The sequence below is a fragment of the Oncorhynchus keta genome, chromosome 10 (genome assembly GCF_023373465.1).
Source record: "Oncorhynchus keta strain PuntledgeMale-10-30-2019 chromosome 10, Oket_V2, whole genome shotgun sequence".
Taxonomy (NCBI): domain Eukaryota; kingdom Metazoa; phylum Chordata; class Actinopteri; order Salmoniformes; family Salmonidae; genus Oncorhynchus; species Oncorhynchus keta.
The window spans coordinates 54,415,917-54,433,456 of NC_068430.1; the positions used below are offsets into that span (position 1 = coordinate 54,415,917).

Here is a 17,540-nt window from a genome sequence, read left to right on the forward strand (position 1 = left end):
CTGCCTTACAGTGAATTACTAATCCTGAAATACTTTCATCCAAAATAAAATACACTATTTATAGTTACATTAACACATTTAAACGCATTACACATTAATGACATTACTGATTGTGCATTGACCAAAAAAAAGTGTATATTAGTGAGCATACAGAGAGGCCTTCAGACTATCAAGAGTTGCATGCACAGGTGACCTCAAAGTAATTTAGAGAATTAATGTTAAGGGCATATAGAAGTTACCATTCAAACATATAAGACAACTAAACGTTTGTTTAATTTTAAAGATATGAATGAATTAGTACTTTTTTATGTCTTGTTCTCCTTTGAAAAGTTAGAATTTTGTTTCAACTATGTAACATCGTTTGGACAGTAAAGAGCTTATAGTGCCACCTAATGGTCCTCAATAATAACAATCTCCCGTAACCCATTAATATTTTTAGACCACATACAATGCTAAACTAAGTTTGCTTTCAAAAAAGATTCAATACAATGATAACATGAATGTGACGAGTATTTATTACGGCACCACAGGTCGTTTGAATGGTTTGAACTTTGCAATAAGATACAAATAGTTCCATTCCATCGGTTTGTTATCCATCCATTCCGGCCACGGTTTACGATAAACTTTGGCGTTGCTTACCGGCTCGCCTTCCCCATTTGTGGGAAGGGCGGGCCTTGTATGCACTGCAGCCTGCTACAGGGATACCAAGATGGAAATCCAGGGGCTTTCTGATGCCCAAAACATTTACTATCAACATGGCGCCCCACGTAGAACAGGCTCGTCTCAGTTTAGGACAACGACACTTTCTCGCTCCATTTCGAACGAGAACGAAGCAGAGGAGAATTTGGAATCGCACGAACTGCAAAGCAACAACAACAATAGGCAGAGGACATCTCCATTTCGCCTGCTGGTAGAAAATGGCAGCGGTGTTTGCCTGCCCGTCTGCAAGCAGAACGGTAAAAATAATAGCCCTCTTCAAGCCCAAACAGCGAGTGTGGGACTCCGTAACGTGAATACTTTGAAAGAAAGGGAGCTAAACACACAACTGCCTCCACAAGATTTGAGAACGGGTTACAAATATGATGTTGAAAGTGGGGATAGCATATTGCAAATGGCGTTGCCTTTCTTTGAGGGGGAAGAGGAACATTCGCAGCAACTGCAAACTGCGGTTTTACGGCAGCAACATGAAGACGGCGCCTCCCTGTTGCAGTCATTGGCGAGCGAGAGCACGGCGGCCTACAGGAGCAACACCACGGTTAGCGCGAATAAAAACACCGAGGGATTGTATGTGGTTTTCAACATTGTCCAAGAGGATGGAAATGACCAAAATAAAGACAGACTGGGGAATCCATCCAAAGATGGAGATACAATAATCGGTAAGAAGCCTGAAGATTCCAAAATCATTCCATGTAATTCGATGGAGGTTCAAAACACCAATGCCCTTATTGAATCAGACGAGAATTTTAACAATTTAGCAGGCAGGGCCTTGAAAATAACTGCTCCTCAGTGTAGTGCATTAATTTCAAGTTCAAATAGTGAGGGTGAGGCAACTGTACGGAATGAAAAACAGTCTATGTGTTATGAAACGGAGAATGAAAACGCTGTTTTGACAAACGAATATGGCGATAACATATGCGGCCACCTTGACAACATTGACAGTGGCGCGGCAGACGAATTACTTTCTCAGCCCGAAGCTAGAGAACGCAGTGCCTTGATTTCAGAAAACACCTATATCGTGGAAATGAGCGACACGATGGACACTTCCGACTACATTTCCGACCCTGGAACGAGCCTCTCTGCTTCCGCCAATGCAGATGGGGCCTCTGCCAACGAGACTTTCTCTGGAACCATCATGATAAACAACCAAAGCATCATAGTAACCATAGAAAACGGGATACTGACTCTAGCAGCACCTCCAGAGGGTTACACCCACAAAGATGACGGAATGGTCGGCTTGAAGGAACACCTTGGAATGAAAGACAATGAGGACATAGTGCTTCTCAACTATGACAGCGGGACCAAATCCATTGGGAAAATAAGCAACGTGGCAGTTATTCGGACTGGTCACCACGAAGAGCCTAGGCTTGGCATGTCCGCAAGCGACTCCGAACTGGCTCTGGCTGACCACTGTTCATTGTCAGAGTTTGGCGCCTCTCTGGACTCGTGCCCAGTCATCAAGCAGGAGAGTGGGACACTGTGTGCCATAAGCGAGGGTGACTTGGTGTCCCTGCGCCCAGAGGGTTCTTTCGTCGACTATGTCGACAACGACGACTTCCAGCCTGTCAGCTTCATCGGTGCTTCAGGACTCTCCAAGAAAGGTGCCTTAGTCACGACGTACCGCTGCCCCCAGCCTGGCTGCCTCAGCACCTTCGACGCGCGCCAAAAGGTCAAGATGCACCTTCTCAACCACACTGAGGACCAGAGGCCCTTCAAATGCACCTTTGAGGGTTGCAGCTGGGCCTTCACCACCTCCTACAAGCTCAAACGCCACCTCCAGTCTCACGACAAGGTGCGGCCACACAAGTGCGAGTGGGAGGGCTGCGGCCGCCGCTTCACCACGGTCTACAACCTGAAGGCGCACGTGAAGCAGCACGACCAAGAGAACTCCTTCGTGTGCGAAATCTGCAGTGAGCGCTTCCGCAGTGCCACCCGGCTGACCAATCACCAGCGGGCCCATTTTGAACCCGAGAGGCCGCACAAGTGCGAGTTTCCAGGTGAGGCGAACGTTGTTCAGGTGAAATGAATGTTCAGAATGATGTTTCAATGTCCTATATGCTTGTATAGTCAAATGCCTTCAACTCGAAAGGCATTTCACTGTACTTGTGCATGTTACATTGAAACTTGAATCAACATTCTGAACATTCATTTCACCTGAACAACTATTTAATGGGCAATTCCTTGGTAACAGAATGATGTTGAGACTCACATTTTCACATTCACTTTAAACAGTCTATATGCACGTGTATTCATATATATATTGTCACAGAATGTATTCATTTTTTTCTGTGCGTGGGTATTTAACCTCTGTGTGTGTCTCCTCAGGTTGTGAGAAGACCTTCATCACCTACAGTGCCCTGTTCTCCCACAACCGCACACACTTCCGCGAGACGGGCCAGTTTACCTGCACCTATCCGGGCTGTGACAAGCGCTATGACAAGGCCTGCCGCCTCAAGATCCACATGCGCAGCCACACAGGTACTTCATAGTGATTGATATGTTTATATAGCCTTAACACTTTTCCAAAGGTCTGAGTGCACTTTACATTGTCATGAGTAGCATCCACCTGAAATGTTCCCATACTACATCACGTTAAATTTTAACATTTAAGGTTGCTTAACGCTTTTTATAAGCTGAGCGAAAACTGCCACAGATGAATTTTGATCCAAAGTGACTAACAAAACTGTCAACACAAACTGCATGACCAAAAGTATGTGGACACCTGTTGTCGACCATCTCATTCCAATATTGTGGGTATTAATATGGAGTTGGTCCCTCCTTTGTTGCTTTAACAGCCTCCACTCTTCTGGGAAGGCTTTTCACTAGATGTTGGAACACTGCTTCATGGACTTGCTTCCAATTAGCAAGAGCGTTAGTGAGGTCGGGCACTGATGTTGGGCGATTAGGCCTGACTCGCAGTCGGTGTGCCAATTCATCCCAAAGGTGCTCGATGGGGTTAAGGTCAGGGATCTGTGCATGCCAGTCAAGTTCTTCCACACCGATCTCAACAAACCATTTCTGTATGGATGTTGCTTTGTGCATAGGAGCATTGACATGCTGAAACAGCAAAGGGCCTTCGACAAAGTTGGAATGTCATTCTAGGCTATAGTGTTGATTTCCCTTCACTGGAACTAAGGGGCATAGTTCAAACCATGAAAAACAGCCCCAGACCATTATTCTTCTTCCACCAAACTTTACAGTTGGCACTATGCATTGAGGCAGGTAGCGTTCTCATGGCATCCCCAAAACTCAGATTCGTCGGTCGGACTGCCAGATGGTGAAGCGGTATTCAAAACTCCAGAGAACACGTTTCCACTGCTCCAGCCAACATTTGGCATGGTGATCTTAGGCTTGTGTGCGGCTGCTCGGCCATGGAAACCCCATTTCATGAAGCTCCCGGCGACCAGTTCTTGTGCTGATGTTGCTTCCAGTGGCAGTTTGAAACTCGGTAGTGAGTGTTGCAATCGAGGACAGACGATTTTTACGCTCTTCAGCACTCGGTGGTCCCGTTCTGTGAGCTTGTGTGGCCTACCACTTTGCGGCTGAGCAGTAACAGCAGTTACAGTTTATTGGGGCAGCTCTAGCGGGAAAGAAGTTTTGACGAACTGACTTGTTACAAAGGAGTAATCTATGACGGTGCCACGTTGAAAGCCACTGAGCTCTTCAGTATGGCCACTCTACTGCCAATATTTTTCTTTGGAGGTTGTGTGCTCAAATTTGTACACCTTTCCGCCACAGTTGTGGCTGAAATAGCCAAATCCACTGCTTTGAAGGCGTACATACATCCACATACTTTTGTATATATAGTGTATATTCTACTGCACTGTTGTAGCTAGTAACATAAGCATTTAGCTGTACTTGCTATAACACCTGCAAATCTGTGTACACGACCAATAAATGCTCATATGATATTGATATCAAAACACAGACACAAATCCATATTATGTTGTCCGTGTTTCACCAGTAGTATAGTTACTCATGCCTCGGCTAAGTCTCCTCTTTCGGTTTCAGGCGAGAGGCCATTCATCTGCGATTCAGAGGCCTGTGGCTGGTCCTTCACCAGCATGTCCAAGTTACTTAGGCACAAAAGGTAACTTAAATGCTGTCCCTCACTCAACTTTCCATCCCTGAGTTGTTTAGGTATTGTGATTGTGTGGGTCCTCTGCTCTAGTTTAGGGCCTCTCATAACTGTCCTACCAAATTGTCACTCTTGTTTGAAAGTGTTGGATTTTTAGTTCAGAGTCATACACTTCCCTAATTGATGATGCGGTAATAATAAAAAGGTAATTTATCATACGTTTTATCCAAAGCATCTTGCCATTACAAAACACATCCAGTTTTATGTGTTCCTTTCTGGAATGCCAGCAAACTCATAGCTCAAACTCCCTGAGCCATAGGAGTAAGCATTCCATTATATTTGTATACATATGACGAAAGAATTGAACCTTGGACCACAGACCGCACCAACCCCCCGCCCTCTGTTATTTCAGGAAGCATGATGACGACAGGCGCTTCACCTGCCCAGAGGAGGGCTGTGGAAAGTCCTTCACCCGGGCAGAGCACCTCAAGGGCCACAGCATCACCCACCTGGGCACCAAGCCCTTTGAGTGCCACGTAGACGGTAGGTGTCATCATGAGATAATCTAGGATCAGCTTTTGCCATAGTGAATAAGATTAGCCGACATGGACAGGGGAGGCCCGATCCTAGTTCATCACTGCTATGGTCTATTCTGAGACGCTTTATGAATACGGGCCTTGTTCTCTTACAGTTGGCTTCGTCCTTTTATCCATGTAGGGTTAATCAAAACATCAATTTCCCCCTTTTAAAGTATTTTTGGACTGAACTGCTTTTGGTTGATCGTTGGATATGCCCTGCTCTCTAAAGGGCCTCTGATAAATGTGTCTTACGTGTGTGTGCCTGTGTAGGCTGCAGTGCCAAGTTCTCAGCACGGAGCAGCCTGTATATCCACTCGAAGAAGCACAAGCAAGACGCGGGCAGCCTGAGGACGTGTTGCCCCGTGGCCAACTGCAGCAAGCACTTTTCCTCCCGCAGTAGCCTCAAGAGCCACATGCTCAAACACCACCACCTCAGCCCTGGTACGGATCACACACACACATACTCTGTTCCTCAAGAAACACATGCTCAAACACCCGCACTGCCTATGTAATGACTTTGTCTCTTTCGTCCAATCAGACGTGCTAAGCCAGCTGGAGGCCACACCCACGCTGACCCCCAGCAGCGAGCTGGTCAGCGGAGCCACTGCCACAGGAACTGGTTCGGGAGTCACCGGAAGCGACCAGCTTGCCAACCTGGACCTCAGCTCCCTGTTCTCTGCTGTGCTTGGGGGTCCTGCGCCCACCACCCACGGGGTCGGGGTGCCCGTGGGCAGCGCAGGGCCAGCAGGCTCCTTCGCCATGGACTTGTCCCTGGTCAGCTCAGGCATCCTCACCATCGACCCAGCCTCGGTTGGCACCGCCCTGGGCACGTCCGGGCACGGCGCTACCATGGCCAAAGCCTCCGTGGACCCGCTAATACTGGCGGCAGGGACGGACATGGGCCACCTGGAGAGGACAGTTGGAGTACTCCCCCCGCAGGGCACACTCAACCTGGACGACGTGCAGACAGTCACCCCCGAAGCCCTCAGCTCCCTTACGGCCCTCACCATGCAGGCTGCCACATCCACCGCAGACCACCATACACTCACACACACCCTCAGTTCCTCTAGCACATTGGCTGCCGAGCCCTCACCCCTAGCTGCGCCCCCTGGGCCCAAGCTCCTCTCATCCCCCTCTAAGGTGACTGAGGCTGGAGGGAGCAGGGGTGGCAGCGGGCCTCTCTTGGGCTGTGTGGAGGTGCTGGGGCAGCAGGAGGGGGGCAAGGTGCTGACCCAGTTTGTGTTCCCTGGCAGTGGCTGCACGTTCAGCCCACAGAAAGAGCCTGAGCTCAGCCACAGCTCGGCAGTCTCGCCCTGCTCCTTCCTGGTGAGTGGCTTACTAACTAACGCTCTGGTTACAGCATTTGAAGAATGAAATTCAAATAACCGTGTTTTCCCTTAATTTGACATTCAGTTGAGATAAGATGTTGTTGTTTGTCCTCGTTTCTATACATGTTCCGAGTCACGGCAGTTGTTTCGTGTGTCACGTTTTTCCCCCATCTGCCTTGTAGGAAAGTAGTGGCTCAGCGCGGACTGACTACAGAGCTATCCAGCTGGCCAAGAAGAGGAAACAGAGAGGGCCCACCGCCTGCTCAGGTAAATTTATAGCCCACATTCCACTCACAATTTGGCTCATTGTTATTCATAGACCTAAATAAAGAGCATCATAGGAACTAGAGGTCGACCGATTATGATTTTTCAACGCCGATACCGATAATTGGAGGACCAAAAAAGCCGATACTGATTAATCGGGCGATTTTAATTTTATTTTTAAAAATGTATTTATTTGTAATAATGACAATTACAACAATACTGAATGAACACTTATTTTAACTTAATATAATACATCAATAAAATAAATGTAGCCTCAAGTAAATAATGAAACATGTTCAATTTGGTTTAAATAATGCAAAAACAAAGTGTTGGAGAAGAAAGTAAAAGTGCAATATGTGCCATTTAAGAAGGCTAACGTTTCAGTTCCTTGCTCAGAACATGAGAACATATGAAAGCTGATGGTTCCTTTTAACATGAGTCTTCAATATTTCCAGGTAAGAAGTTTTAGGTTGTAGTTATTATAGGAATTATAGGACTATTTCCCTCAATACCATTTGTATTTCATCAACCTTTGACTATTGGATATAGGCACTTTAATATTGCCAGTGTAACAGTATAGCTTCCGTCCCTCTCCTCGCTCTTCCCTAGGCTCGAACCAGGAACACAACGACAACAGCCACCCTCGAAGCAGCGTTACCCATGTAGAGCAAGGGAAACAACCACTGCAAGGCTCAGAGCGAGTGACGTTTGAAACGCTATTAGCGCGCTAACTAGCTAGCCATTTCACTTCAGTTACACCAGCCTCATCTCTGGAGTTGATAGGCTTGAAGTCATAAACAGCGCAATGCTTGACGCACAACGAAGAGCTCCTGGCAAAATGCACAAAAGTGCTGTTTGAAGGAATGTTTGAGCGGTGGTAGGCAGAAGCAGGCGCGTAAGTCAGATACTTAGATACTTGTATGCTCAGTCAGATTATACGCAACGCAGGACACGCTAGATAATATCTAGTAATATCAACCATGTGTAGTTAACTTCTTATGGTCTAGGTGACGCTTGTGTCCCACTTGGCCAAAAGCCAGGGAAAATGCAGCCCGGCAAATTCAAATAAAATGATATAAATATCTAACTTTCATTAAATTACACATGTAAGACACTAAATTAAAGCTACACTCGTTGTGAATCCAGCCAACATGTCAGATTTTTAAAAGGCTTTTCGGCGAAAACATACAAAGCTGTTATCTGATGATAGCACAACAGTAAACAAAGAGGGTAGCATATTTCGACCCTGCAGGCGCTACACAAAAAGCAGAAATACAATATAAAACATGCCTTTGACGAACTTCTTTTGTTGCCAGTCAATATGTCCCATAAACATCGCAATTGGTCCTTTTGTTTGATTAATTCCATCCATATATATCCAAAATGTCCATTTATTTGGCGCGTTTGATCCAGAAGAAAAACAGCTTCCAAATTCCGCAACATCACTACAAAATATTTTAAAAGTTGCCTGTAAACTTTGCCAAAACATTTCAAACAACTTTTGTAATACAACTTTAGGTATTTTAAAACGTTAATAATCAATCAAATTGAAGACTGGTTTATCTGTGTTCAATACAGGAAGACAACAAACCAGCTACTTTTCAAGTCTTGCGTAACTCTCAACAGTGTTACGCAGTTCCTAGATGGCCGTACTACTTCATTGCACAAATTAATAACCTCAACCAAATCCCAAAGACTGGTGACATCCAGTGGAGGCGGTAGAAACTGAAAACATGTTCTAAGAAATGTCGTTTCCCAATGAGAACTCAGTGAACAGGGACCTAAAAAAAAAAATCTGAACTGTTAGTCCTCTGTGTTTTTGTTCTGTTATACTCACAGACATGATTCAAACAGTTTTAGAAACTTCAGAGTGTTCTATCCAAATCTATAAATAATACGCATATCTTATATTCTTGACATGAGTAGCAAGAAGTTGAAATTGGGCACGCTATTTATCCAAAAGTGAAAATGCTGCCCCCTATACCTTAAGAAGTTAACCCACCGTTCCTAGGCCGTCATTGAAAATAAGAATGGGTTCTTAACTGACTTGCCTATTTAAATAAAGGTATATAATTTTATCTGCGCCAAAAAATACAGATTTCCGATTGTTATGAAAACTTGAAATCGGCCCTAATTAATCGGTCAACCTCTAATAGGAACTTCTCATATGATTATGCTCCTGTTTTATCTGTCGTAGAGAAAGAGAGCATCATTAAAGATACGGTACTAGTCTCATATGATTTAGCCACTAGTAGTAATAGTTTGAACTATTTCATCCTTTCTTGTTACAGGGAGCTCAGGATTGGGTCAGAGGAAGAGTAAAGGAGGGAAGGCCAGCAATGCCTCAGTGCCATTGGTTCCCACAAGCGCCCGTTTTGGGGAAGGTTCTGCAACTGCCAATGGGGGGCTGACTATCCGTGACCCTGTCACCGGAGCCCAGTATGTGCAGATCCAACTCTTGCAGGTGAGAAGGTTCTCCTACCAGGACATTTGGAACGTTTAATTTTTTACATTTCTAATGCACAGACAAGAATGCTGATGAGGAAGGCATGTACCAAAATAAAATATACTAGTGTGTCCATGCATGACCATTGGAATGTTTGAATCCTTTTTAATGTGATTTGTGGATTCAAATTAAGTATTTAAAGTGTGTGTGTGTGTGTGTGTGTGTGTAAGGACGACCCTCCCAGCGACGGGGATCTAGCCTTCCAGCTGAGCTCCCAGCCCTCCAGCTCCCACTCCCAACTCACCGTGGACCTTCCCGTCAACATCCTACAGGTGGGCTTTTTTTGCAGACAGAATTAGTAATACATTTGATTTGTGACTCGGGTTTTCAAAAAACCCAAAATGCCAATGGCTGTGCAGCCAAATTGCTGCAGACTGAAGCAATGTCAATCTAAGCTGCGCGCGTGCTCTGCAACTCACTTCATCCGAGACTGCTGCGCAGAAGAAATGCCAGATGCAAGTTTTTTTTTGTGATTGAATCAACATTATATCAGCCCCTTTTCAATGCAACAAAACAAATCTAACTTTGCAAGATTGGGTCTGATTTTTGTTGCAGGGCCAGAGCACAACAGAGTGAATGTGTCACCCATGAGTGGCCAATGGTGTTATAGACCAAGTACAAAATCATGAATTAATGTCAACCCCTTTATAATGTAAAAACGTTTTTAAGCCTCATGTATTGTAGGCCTGCATTGAACACCACATACAGGCTATATCATAGAAATCAAATACTATTTCCATATGAAAAGGTTATGGGATTTGCGCCATTGGTTTTGTTGGTAGGCCTACTTTATGCCCAAATAGCCACAATAGCCCATTGGCTACTGTCTAAAACTGTAAGGGTACAGCCTCAATGTTCACTGTAAACATGTCCCAGAAGTTGCTCAAAATTCTCACTATGTTCAAGTTTCTGCTCACAAGACCTAAAATATGCTCAGTGCCTCAAAAAAATGGAGGGAACACCGGTCTGAGGGCCTATGCCCATTCTCTTTTGATTTACTTAACTGGACAAGACAAACTAATTTCTCATAGCTAGTCAGATATCACATTTTATTTATCACAAGCTTCGTTAACAGCAGGTGTAGACTAACAGCAAAATGCTTACATAAGGCCCCTCCCAACAATGCAGAGAGAAAAATATCAATAATAAAAATAACAGAAGGAATAAATACACAATGAGTAACGATAACTTGGCTGTATACACTAGGTACAGAGTCGGAGGTAATTGAGGTGGATATGTACATGGAAGTATGGATAAAGTGACTAAACAACAGGATAGATAATAAACGGTAACGGCAACGTATATGATAACTCAAGAGTCAATGCAGATAGTCCGGGTAGTTATTGCTTAACTAAACACAAATATAAACATAATATGTAAATTGTTGGTCCCATGTTTCATGAACTGAAATAAAAAATAATCCCAGAAAATTCCATAAGCACAGAACGTTTATTTTTCTCAAATTTTGTGCACAAATTTGTTTGCATCCCTGTTAGTGTGCATTTCTCATTTGCCAAGATAATCCATCTGACTGACAAGTGTGGCATATCAAGAAGAAGATTATACAGCATGATCGTTACAGAGTTGCACCTTGTGCTGGGGACAAAAGGCCACTCTAAAATGTGCATTTCTGTCACATAACACAATGCCACAGATGTCTCATGTTTTGAGATGGTGTGCTGACTGCAGGAATGTCGACCAGAGTTTTGCCAGAGAATTTAATGTTCATTTCTCTACCAAAAGCCGCCTCCGTCGTTTTAGAGAATTTGGCAGTACATCCAACCAGCCTCGCAACCGCAGATCACGTATAACCATGCCAGCCAAGGGCCTCCACTTCCGGCTTCTTTACCTGTGGGATGGTCTGAGACCAGACACCCGGACTGCTGATGAAACTGGTGCTCACACCAGATACTGACTGGTATTCTGATCCATGCCCCTCTTTTTATTTTTTTATTTTAGGTACACTTACATGACAATGTATGTGGACACCTGCTTATCGAACGTATTTATCTAAAATCAAGGCCATTAATCTGGAGTTGGTTCCCCCCTATGCTGCTTTTACAGCCTCCACTCTTCTGAGAAGGTGTTCCACTAGATGTTGGAACATTACTGTGGGGACTTGCTTCCATTCAGCCAAGAGCATTAGTGAGGTCGGACACTGATGTTGGGCGATGAGGTTCATCTGCCACACCTAAAGCCTATTATCGTAGGAAGTTGCTATAGACCGCCAAGGTGCTAAAAGTCAGTATTTGGACTGTGTGAAATGTTGAATGTGATATCAACAGAGGTACAGGGGGGCAAAAATGTATTTAGTCAGCCACCAATTGTGCAAGTTCTCCCACTTAAAAAGATGAGTGGCCTGTAATTTTCTTCATAGGTACACTTCAACTATGACAGACAAAATGAGAAAAAGATCCAGAAAATCACATTGTAGGTTTTTTAATGAATTTATTTGCAAATTATGGTGGGAAAAAGTATTTGGTCACCTACAAACAAGCAAGATTTCTGGTTCTCAAACACTTCTTCTTTACGAGGCTCCTCTGTCCTCCACTCGTTACCTGTATTAATGGCACCTGTTTGAACTTGTTATCAGTATAAAAGACACCTGTCGACAACCTCAAACAGTCACACTCCAAACTCCACTATGGCCAAGACCAAAGAGCTGTCAAAGGACACCAGAAACAAATTGTAGACCTGCACCAGGCTGGGAAGACTGAATCTGCAATAGGTAAGCAGCTTGGTTTGAAGAAATCAACTGTGGGAGCAATTATTATGAAATGGAAGACATACAAGACCACTGATAATCTCCCTCGATCTGGGGCTCCACGCAAGATCTCACCCCGTGGGGTCAGAATGATCACAAGAACGGCGAGCAAAAATCCCAGAACCACACAGGGGGACCTAGTGAATGACCTGCAGAGAGCTGGGACCAAAGTAACAAAGCCTACCATCAGTAACACACTACGCCGCCAGGGACTCAAATCCTGCAGTGCCAGACGTGTCCGCCTGCTTAAGCCAGTACATGTCCAAGCCCGTCTGAAGTTTGCTAGAGAGCATTTGGATGATCCAGAAGAAGATTGGGAGAATGTCATATGGTCAGATGAAACCAAAATATAACTTTTTGGTAAAAACTCAACTCGTCGTGTTTGGAGGACAAAGAAAGCTGAGTTGCATCCAAAGAACACCATACCTACTGTGAAGCATGGGGGTGGAAACATCATGCTTTGGGGCTGTTTTTCTGCAAAGGGACCAGGACGACTGATCCGTGTAAAGGAAAGAATGAATGGGGCCATGTATCGTGAGATTGAGTGAAAACCTCCTTCCATCAGCAAGGGCATTGAAGATGAAACGTGGCTGGGTCTTTCAGCATGACAATGATCCCAAACACACCGCCCGGGCAACAAAGGAGTGGCTTCGTAAGAAGCATTTCAAGGTCCTGGAGTGGCCTAGCCAGTCTCCAGATCTCAACCCCATAGAAAATCTTTGGAGGGAGTTGAAAGTCTGTGTTGCCCAGCAACAGCCCCAAAACATCACTGCTCTAGAGGAGATCTGCATGGAGGAATGGGCCAAAATACCAGCAACAGTGTGTGAAGACTTACAGAAAATGTTTGACCTCTGTCATTGCCAACAAAGGGTATATGACAAAGTATTGAGAAACTTTTGTTATTGACCAAATACTTATTTTCCACCATAATTTGCAAATAAATTCATTAAAAATCCTACAATGTGATTTTCTGGATTTTTTTTTTTCTCATTTTGTCTGTCATAGTTGAAGTGTACCTATGATGAAAATTACAGGCCTCTCGTCTTTTTAAGTGGGAGAACTTGCACAATTGGTGGCTGACTAAATACTTTTTTGCCCCACTGTATACTATATGGGTAACCTAAATATTGACTGTTTGTCATCAAGCTGCCCACTCAAAAATTATCTTCACGCTGTAACCACTGCCTGCAATATGCTTCAAGGCATCAGTCAACCTCCCAGGGTATTTGCAAACAGGAACTAAATCACCCAGGTGTATTGATCACACCTTTACTAATGTTGCAGAAATTGCCTCTATAGCAGTATCCACACCAATTGGATGTAATGATTACAATATCCATATCTAGCCCAAAGTTCCAAAGAATGGATCTAAAATTTTGTGTAAAAGATCATACAAGAGGTTTTGCTGGGATTCCTATATCGAAGTTGTGAAAATTAACGTGTAATGAGGAACATCCGGACGCTGCACTTGAAGCATTTATGAAACAGCTTCTTGTTTTCCCTACACTCAGTAAATTCCAAGCTTAATTGCATTGATCATATGCATTCCTCCTACAGATACCCATTAACTTCTGGTGTAGACCATAGACTATGGCACACCATGTCTCTAGCATAACAAATTATTAATATTTAAAGTTTAGATATCTGATCCATCACTATAAATTGCCCCACAGTTGACAGTGCATGTCAGATCAAAATCCAAGCCATGAGGTCAAAGGAATTGTCCGTAGAGCTCCGACACACGATTGTGTCGAGACGCAGATTTGGGGAAGGGTACGAAAATATGTTTGAAGCATTGAAGAAAACAGTGGCCTCCATCATTCTTAAATGGAAGAAGTTTGGAACCACCAAGACTCTTCCTAGAGCTGGCCGCCCGGCCAAACTGAGCAAACGGGTGAGAAGGGCCTTGGTCTGGGAGGTGACCAAGAACCCAATGGTCACACTGACAGAGCTCAAGAGTTCCTCTGTGAAGATAGGAGAACCTTCCAGAAGGACAAACATCTCTGCAGCACTCCACCTATTAGGCCTTTATGGTAGTGGCCAGACGGAAGCCAGTCCTCAGTAAAAGACACATGACAGCCCACTTGGAGTTTGCCAAAAGGCACCTAAAAGACTCTCAGACCATGAGAAACTAGATTTGCTGGTCTGATGAAACCAAGATTGATCTCTTTGGCCTGTATGCCAAAGGTTACGTCTCGAGGAAACCTGGCACCATCCCTACGGTGAAGCATGGTGGTGGCATCATGCTGTAGGGATGTTTTTCAACAGTTGGGACTGGGAGACTAGTCAGGATTGAGGGGAAAAGATTAACAGGGTAAAGTACAGCGATCCTTGATGAAAACCTGCTCAGGACCTCAGACTGGGGTGAAGGTTCATCTTCCTACAGGACAATGCCAAGACAACGCAGGAGTGGCTTCGGAACAAGTCTCTGAATGTCCTTGAGTGGCCCAGCCAGAGCCCGGACTTGAACCTGATCAAACATCTCTGGAGAGACCTGAAAATAGCTGTGCAGCAACGCAATCACTGCCAAAGGTGCTTCAAAGTACTGCGTAAAGGGTCTGAATACTTATATTAAAAATAAAATAATTCACATTTATGTATTTGCAAAAATGTCTTTGCTTTGTCATTATGGGGTATTGTGTGTAGATTGAGGTGGGAGAGAAATTATTTTAGTACATTTTTGAATAAGGCTGTAACGTAACAAAATGTGGAAAAAGTCAGTGTCTGTATACTTTCCGATGGCACTATAAGTCTGACAACACAGCCGACTGGCAAACGTACAGAAAAATCAGAAATCACTTAGCTAAACAAAAAAGAAGAAACTATACTTTGGAACAAAGATGAATGATAGTAAAAAGCTCTGGAGTGCTTTAAATTAAATTCTAGGCAAAAAAAATCCAGCTGCTCCATCCTCCATTGAGGCAGATGGCTTGTTGCCAACCATTTTAATAACTTGTTTGTTGATAAGATTAGCAGACTTAGGTATGACCTGCAAAAATCAAATGCTGAGCCTTTACATTCATGCATAATAGACCAAATAATGAAAGACAAGCATTGTAGTTTTGCGTTCCACAAAGTGGGACTCTATAAGGACAAACCACCTGGTACCAACAATCTGGATGGTACCTTTCTGAGGTTGGTAGCAGAATAGATTGTGAATCCTGTTTGCCACATATTTGATGTTAAGCCTATAAGACAGTGTGTGCCTTGAGACCTGGTGGAAGGCAAAGGGCATTCTGCTACATAAAAATAGAAGAGCACCCTTTAATGGTACAATCAGTCTGTTACAAGTGCTTAGCAAACGTTTTGAAAAAATTGTTTAATGAAATAGTTATTTTACAGAAAACAGACTTCCAGCATGCTTATAGGGAAGGGCACTCAACACGCTCGGCACTGACAAAAATGACTCCTAATTGGCTGAAAGAAATTGATAGTAAGGAGATTGTGGGAGCTGTTTTGTTAGACTTCAGTGCAGCTTTCGATGTCATTGATCATAACCTATTGCTGAAAAAATGTGGGCGTTATAGATTTGCATCCTCTGCCTTATTATGGATCGAGAGTTACTTATCTAGTAGAACACAGGGTCTTCATTTAATCGAAGCCTCTTATGCAAATTCGGTTGTGTGGTGTTCCGCAGGGCAGTACAAATGACCTTCCTCTGACCTTGAATAAAGTGTGTGTGTGTGTGCGCTGACAACTCGAACAGTATACACGTCGGCTGCAACAGTAAGACACGGAGACACTCAACAGTCAGTTTTGGAATGTGTCATTAGCAATAGGCTGGTTCTAAATATCTTGTACCAAAAGCATCATTTTTGGGACAAGTCACTCAATGCTGAACCTCATTTAGAGCTATTGAATAATGTGGTGATTGAGCAAGTTGAGATTAAACTGCTGGGTGTAACCCTAGATAGCAAGCTTTCATGGTCAAAACAGCTATGTGGTCATGTGCGGCAAAGAAGGACATGCTGTACGTGAATTGCAGTTGGCCGTGACTGCATGGAACTCTCTGCTACCCCAGGTAACTCAAGTTAGCAATAAAACCTTTTTTTTTTAAACCAAAAAAACAGCAAAAGAACACCTTACTGCACAAAGGGGGCTGTGAAGAGACACAGCCATTTTATATATCTTGCGTTGTAATTTGCACTGTACAATGTATTAGACCTAGATATTGTGTGTGTATATACTGATATGTAGGCTGTGTGATGTTTTAATGTCAGTGAATGAATGTCAGTGATTGGTGTGTGTATTTGTACTGTAGTTAACATAAGTAAAGGAGTCATTTCTTTCTGCCTTTCCTCAGGAACCTCCTGCTTTGACCGAGGATGACAATGGCTCGGACAACTCCCAGTTCACAGGAAGCACCATCAACCTGCAGGACCTGGAGTGAGTAGAAGGGAGGAGATGGTCAGCCCAGAGCCAGGGATCAATGTCCTCTGAGAAAGATGAGGGCTAGTGGGGCGCTAGAGAAAATGGTGGATAATTGGGAGGCAGTGTTTTAACACAAGACATCCACCGTCCCCTGCCAACTCAACAGAGAAAACAACCTCACTCTCTCCAACAATGTTATGAGACTGATGTTAAAACAACATATTCCCCTACAAGAAGATGGTTTCTTAATCTTTCCTGCATTCAATGTTTCTGATTATCTCTGGTGTGGGGAAACGCGAGATGAGAAAGTTCTGTATATCTGGGGTGTGGATGAAGTGGAACCCAGAACCAAATGCACCTTGGGATGAATTGAATCATAAATAAGGGAAAGTTACATTTGGGGACTTTATTTCTCTCACTTTATACTGTATTTCAGAAATCCTGTTTTGTACCACAATCATTATTGCGAGAGACTGTTGTGTTATTGCACATCCAGTACATCCCTCGTGTCTCTTGTCAAACTGACGTTTTGTCAGTCGCCGCTACGGTGCCATATTCTAGCCACTCGTTCGCAGTGTGCTGTTGTCAGAGCTTCTGTCTAGGAGGCCTTATAGACATGACATACTTTACTCCCAGAACCATTGAGCATATGCTTTTTGTTAGACTTTTATTTTGTTCTTACTATTTTCTTTTGGGCAGGGGGGGGGTAGATTTATTTTTCTACTGCTGTGTCTTATATGAACTACTGTTGAGTGAGACTTGAGCGGTCCTTGTTGAAAACATGTTGCCGGTCCACTTGTTTATAATGTCTAATGCTTATCAATATGTCATGACTTCCATCTACTTGTTATTTATTATCTTTGGTTTACCAAATGGCTGAATCCAAACGCCAAGAGTTTGAATAAAGGATCAAAGCACAATTATATTTATTTTG

The 17,540-nt window shown here is 43.8% G+C and overlaps 1 protein-coding gene across 1 annotated transcript; it reads left to right on the forward strand.

Moving 5' to 3' along the window:
• Positions 1 to 524: 524 nt before the first annotated feature.
• Positions 525 to 17,531, forward strand: si:dkey-156n14.3 (zinc finger protein ZXDC). The gene is made up of 10 exons (XM_035778613.2): positions 525 to 2,714; positions 3,043 to 3,195; positions 4,729 to 4,807; positions 5,208 to 5,338; positions 5,644 to 5,814; positions 5,912 to 6,699; positions 6,884 to 6,968; positions 9,257 to 9,429; positions 9,642 to 9,743; positions 16,539 to 17,531. The coding sequence occupies exons 1-10, from the start codon at positions 710 to 712 to the stop codon at positions 16,623 to 16,625; spliced, it is 3,774 nt and encodes a 1,257-aa protein (XP_035634506.1). The 5' UTR covers positions 525 to 709; the 3' UTR covers positions 16,626 to 17,531.
• The last annotated feature ends 9 nt before the right edge of the window (positions 17,532 to 17,540 follow it).

Bases quoted from the DNA above. Each gene is read 5' to 3' on its own strand.
- si:dkey-156n14.3 (XM_035778613.2), top strand. From the start codon at position 710: ATGGAAATCCAGGGGCTTTCTGATGCCCAAAACATTTACTATCAACAT. The intron at 5,339-5,643 runs GTAGGTGTCATC...GTGCCTGTGTAG, and splicing joins CTTTGAGTGCCACGTAGACG to GCTGCAGTGCCAAGTTCTCA. The intron at 6,969-9,256 runs GTAAATTTATAG...TTCTTGTTACAG, and splicing joins AGGGCCCACCGCCTGCTCAG to GGAGCTCAGGATTGGGTCAG.